This window comes from Belonocnema kinseyi, chromosome 2 (assembly GCF_010883055.1).
Source record: "Belonocnema kinseyi isolate 2016_QV_RU_SX_M_011 chromosome 2, B_treatae_v1, whole genome shotgun sequence".
Taxonomy (NCBI): Eukaryota; Metazoa; Arthropoda; class Insecta; order Hymenoptera; family Cynipidae; genus Belonocnema; species Belonocnema kinseyi.
This window is the reverse complement of record NC_046658.1, coordinates 25147026-25152329: the sequence shown is the minus strand read 5'-3', so window position 1 is coordinate 25152329 and position 5304 is coordinate 25147026. Positions and strand designations below refer to the sequence as shown.

The window sequence follows — 5304 nt, the reverse complement described above, 5'->3', positions numbered from 1 at the left end:
GGATAAAGGAGTTGCAGGATGCTAGAAGAGCGAATGACAGTATCAGAGTAATGAGAGTAATGCATGTGGAAAAATGGCAAATTGGAGATATAAAAACATTCTCCCTCTCTTTCTCTTTCGCTTTCGTTCGCTCGCTCACTCGTTTGCTAATAAGTCCTAAATTGCGCTATCTTACAGTAAATAGAGATAAGGAACATATAACATTAACATTTACGAAAGTACAATTCTAAACAAATTACTGTATTAGAATTTTTACGCGTATCACACTTACCCGTAATGATGAAAAATCTGAAATCATAAAAAATGAGATTTTGAGCCTAGAACCACAGTTAGAACATAGGACAATGATCTATATCAATTTTTTGACAAAAATAAATTAATTACTTTGTAAACATTTTAACCAATTATTCATAAGCCAAAATTGAAGATGAGAATAACTCCATACTCATCTGATAAAGCGTCAAGGTGTATATAGAAGATCGCATATAGAACCATATGGTTTTAGGCTCACGATATATAAGTCTATTAAACTAGTTTGAAAGTATCTATAAATATTTATTCATATTGATGAGCCTTCCTGGAACCTATTACTTTTCATCAGTAGTGTATTGTGTCCCTAGAAGGCAAATCAGAGTCTTTTCATCGCAGCGTGATTTTGCAATAACGGGACGCAGACGAGCGCGAAGCACGAGTGAATTCGCTTTTACTTTATTTCCTATCAGAAAAAGGAGGTTGCAATTATATCTCGAAATCTGAAGCCACATTATCTCTTCACCTATTGGTTGTATTTAAACTCGCCGCCTATTCTTTAGATTCGAGATCAGAATCGAGATCAGCGGAATCTTTTATGAAGTCAATGCATACGCAGTGCGCACCGAAATGCGATCTAGAATCATTTTTAGGTTAAGACAAAACGGCGTTCTGTCGGCTATTTACGTTCTTCCCTTGCCGATTGAGAGGCACACCTCGTATGAGTCACGCTGAGTCTATGAGTTCTTACATTCATGGCAGATTCCCGAGTGATCCGATTGGCGGTGGTAACTGCTAGGGATACAAGTCGATTCTGTAATTTGAATTGTACAATTTTGACTTGGATTTCATTCAAATGAAATGAATAGAATTAACTGTAAATTACATATTTATGTTATTTTTTTAACTTTTATTTACTATCCAGATAAGTGTATGACGTAATTTCAATTAAAAAAATAAGAGTTTAACTGTTTTGCTACAAGTCAATTTTTTTACGGATTCAACTGAGAATGTCTATCCGATGACTCTTTTCTATATTGATTTGCAAATTTACAAGAACTGTTAATTATTAAAAGAATTTCCATTTAAAAATTAAGAGGTTAACCGTTTTTCTACGAGTTAATTTTTTAATGGAGTCAACTAAGAATGTCTTTTCAATGATCTTTTGCTATTTTGCTTTGCAAGTTTTAAAGAACTATTAATTTTTCAAACAATTTCGATTACAAAATTAAGGGTTTGTCCTTTTTTCTACAAGTCAATTTGTTTACGGAGTCAACTAAGAATGTCTATCAGATGACTCTTCTCCAATTTGGTTTGCAAATTTACAAGATGTATTAATTATTTAAACATTTTTAATTAAAAAATTTAAAGTACTCTTTTTTTAAGAGTCAATGTGTTTGCGGAGTCACCTGAGAATGCCTTTTCAATGACTTTTAGCTATGTTGCTTTGCAAATCTACAAAAATGATTAAATATTTTAAAAATGTCAATTGCAAAATTAAGAGTGTAACCTTTTTTCTAGGAGTGAATTTGTTTACGGAGTCAACTAAAAATGTCTATCGGATGACTCTTTTCTATGTTGTTTTTCAAATTTACAAGATCTATTAATTATTTAAACAATTTTAATAAAAAAATTAAGAGTTAAACCTTTCTTCTACGAGTTAATTTTTTACGAAGTCAAGTAAAAATGTATATCGGATGACTCTTTTCTATGTTGCTTTGCAAATGTACAAGAACTGTTAATTATTTAAAGAATTTCCATTTAAAAATTATGAGGTTAACCGTTTTTCTACGAGTTAATTTTTTAATGGAGTCAACTAAGAATGTCTTTTCAATGACCTTTTGCTATTTTGCTTTACAAATTTTAAAGAACTATTAATTATTCAAACAATTTCGATTACAAAATTAAGGGTTTGTCCTTTTTTCTACAAGTCAATTTGTTTACGGAGTCAACTAAGAATGTCTATCAGATGACTCTTTTCCAATTTGCTTTGCAAATTTACAAGATGTATTAATTATTTAAACAATTTTAATCAAAAAATTTGAAGTACTCTTTTTTTAAGAATCAATGTGTTTGCGGAGTCACCTAAGAATGTCTTTTCAATAACTTTTAGCTATGTTGCTTTGCAAATCTACAAAAATTATTAAATATTTAAAAAATGTCAATTGCAAAATTAAGAGTGTAACCTTTTTTCTAGGAGTGAATTTGTTTACGGAGTCAACTAAAAATGTCTATCGGATGACTCTTTTCTATGTTGTTTTTCAAATTTACAAGATCTATTAATTATTTAAACAATTTGAATTAAAAAATTAAGAGTTTGGCCTTTATCCTACGAGATAATTTGTTATCGAAATCAACTAAGAAGGTCCATTCAATGACTCTTTTCTATGTTGCTTTGTAAAGTTACAAGAACTATTAATTATTGAAATAATTTCCTTTGAAAAATTCAGACTTTGGTTTTTTTGCTACGAGTAGGCTCCATTTTTTAACATAATTAACTAAGAATATCTTTCCGATTTTTTTTTCTATGATGCTTTGCAAATTTAAAGTTATTAATTACTTAAAAAATGTTTATTAACACATTTATAACTTGGCTATTTTTCAAGAAAGAGGCATAATTTGTTTACGAAGTGAACTAAGAATGTCTTTTGAAGATCATTTCCTACCATACTTTGTAAATTTATAATAATCATTAATCATTTAAACAATATTCAAAAACATATTTAGAGTAAGCGTTTATTTCAATTAATAAACAAAATTTGTGTACGAAGTTAACTAAGATTGTTTTTGCGATGTGTCTTACCTAAGTTATTTATTAAATTGGCCAGAATTATTAATTATTTAAAGAACTTTCATGAAAAATTCAGAATTTGGCTATTTTTCAACGAATAGGGTCAGTTTCTTTACAAATTTAACCAAGAACGTCTTTACGATTAATTATAATAATCACATTTTCATGATTTACTATTTAAATTACTTTCATGAACAAATTAAGAGTTTAGACATTTTTTTGAAGAATAGGCGTAATTTGTTTACGGAATGAACAAAAAATGTATTTCCAATAAATTTTTCCTACGCCACTGCTTCATACGAGTTTATTCGAATTGCTCGCAGTTGCCTAAAGATTTGGTAGATGAGGGGAAAACTGCGGAAAACCACCTCCTGAATTTAGCCGTGTTTTCAAAATTCGAGTACAAAATGGGCGCTCGAAATGGCTTGACATCTGGACTCTTCTCGAGTCGAGATCATTTACTATGTTTTTCTATGAAAATTTGTACGCGCCGACATTTGATGTTTTTTCCAAACTTGCATAAAAATGTTTAGCGTTGCGCAATAATTTATTCTGCATCTTGAGATAGTAGCCATGCGAAGCCGTGTACAAATAAAAGTTATTAAAGCAAAAATGAATATTGCGGTATCATAATAAACTTCATTTACAAATGAAATAATTGCAAGGAAAGCAGCGGGTCGCGCGCGTATATGACCTTCTAGTTTCTCAAAATCGAGATTTTACTGTTTAAGTCCTTTTTTACGAGCGGTTGAGTTATCTATTATTTACTGTAATGAAGGCTTAATGAAGGGTTTTAATTACTACTCACGGTGGGCTTGGATTGAGTTCGACCCAATAGGGCTTGCACCTTTCATTTTTCTATTGAAAACTTTTCAGTGATGCCGTAGGATAATTTTGAGAAAAAAAAAGAACAAAATAATTGCAGGCATTGCTTAATAAATTTTACTTTCTACTTTTATTTTCAGGCTATTTTTACGAAAAAAATATATAACCTACGAATAAAAATTAAAATTAGAACTTATTCAATAATTCTTTCATCGATTTTTTGCTTTTATGTCTTAAGATAGTCGCGAGACATCACTGAAATGATTTCAATTTCAGAAGAACTACTAGAAGTGCAAGTCCTTTTGAGTTGAGCTAAATCCAAGCCTACCCATGACTATTTTTGTAAAATGTAATATTCTAGATTCCAAAGGTAACCAGATAATGTTTTTCAGATAAAATAAAGTAAGATTTGTTAATACTAATGACTTCATTAACAGACGATCTATTTAATCTACTTCGGCTATTTAAGAGCTAATTTAAACAAAAAAATGTTAGCCGAAATTTTAGTGTAACTGAATCTCAGTGAATAAAATGGAGTAAAATCAAAGAAATATAAGCTTCTCTCTTACCATTTGCACTCTGTCAAGGATCAGAGAATCACCATAAATAGAGCCAGGATTAAGTCCAGGTCTTCGATTACTCATTGTTTTATATCTGATATCACTGCTCGATCCTTGCAAAGGAATTATGTCAATCGACGGATTCAGCTTGGTCACTTTATTCATGTCTATTTCTTGTGCTCAAATCGTCAAATAAAGAAACATTTTGAGTTGATTCTGAAGAAAATACAAACCATTATTAATTAAGAATCAGACTGTAATATTGTCTTTAAAAAGTTTAAATTTTACATATAACTTGACGTGAATCTCAATTTAATAAAAATAAGGGGAGAAATAATTCGTCGGCCAAGCAATCTAATAAAATTCAATTTTATTTTAACTTGTCTTCGCAACTGATAGAATCAAACAATTTTAAGGACAATATCATTATTGTTTTGTTTTGATAAGAATAAGATTAATAACTGGGGAAGCGAATATAAAATTCACACCTGCAATTTGTACTTATATTTCTTCCAGAATTTATGCCCATTTAGAAGAATTACTAGTATTATATTTTGTCTGCCAAGCGTGATAAGTGCACGATTTCTGGATGATTCTTAAACCTGCATTTCAGGGACATAATGTTAATTTATTTCCCGAGGGAAATAAAGTGTACCGCCACTGCAATCTTCTTTCACCGATTGGTAAACGGGATCTTACCACTCGCAAAATGGGTAGCGTAAAGCACCCATAACAATAATTTGTTACATAAAATAATATAATACCAAAATATTAGAACAGGCTGAAGACAAAGATTCTGCTTACGATAAAAAATACAAAACTTTACACAGTGCATTCAATTTCTGAGGTGAAAAACTTCCTGTATATTTCCCGCAGACT

General features: G+C 30.4%; 1 protein-coding gene across 2 annotated transcripts in view; it reads right to left on the bottom strand.

Moving 5' to 3' along the window:
* LOC117168502 (nuclear valosin-containing protein-like) overlaps nucleotides 1-5304 on the bottom strand; it is a 253892-nt gene that overhangs the window by 232613 nt on the left and 15975 nt on the right. For both annotated transcript variants that reach the window (XM_033354215.1, XM_033354216.1), the window contains exon 2: nucleotides 4435-4641. In XM_033354215.1, the coding sequence (XP_033210106.1) occupies nucleotides 4435-4590 (156 nt within the window). In that variant the 5' untranslated portion in view covers nucleotides 4591-4641. The remainder of the gene's footprint in view (nucleotides 1-4434; nucleotides 4642-5304) is intronic.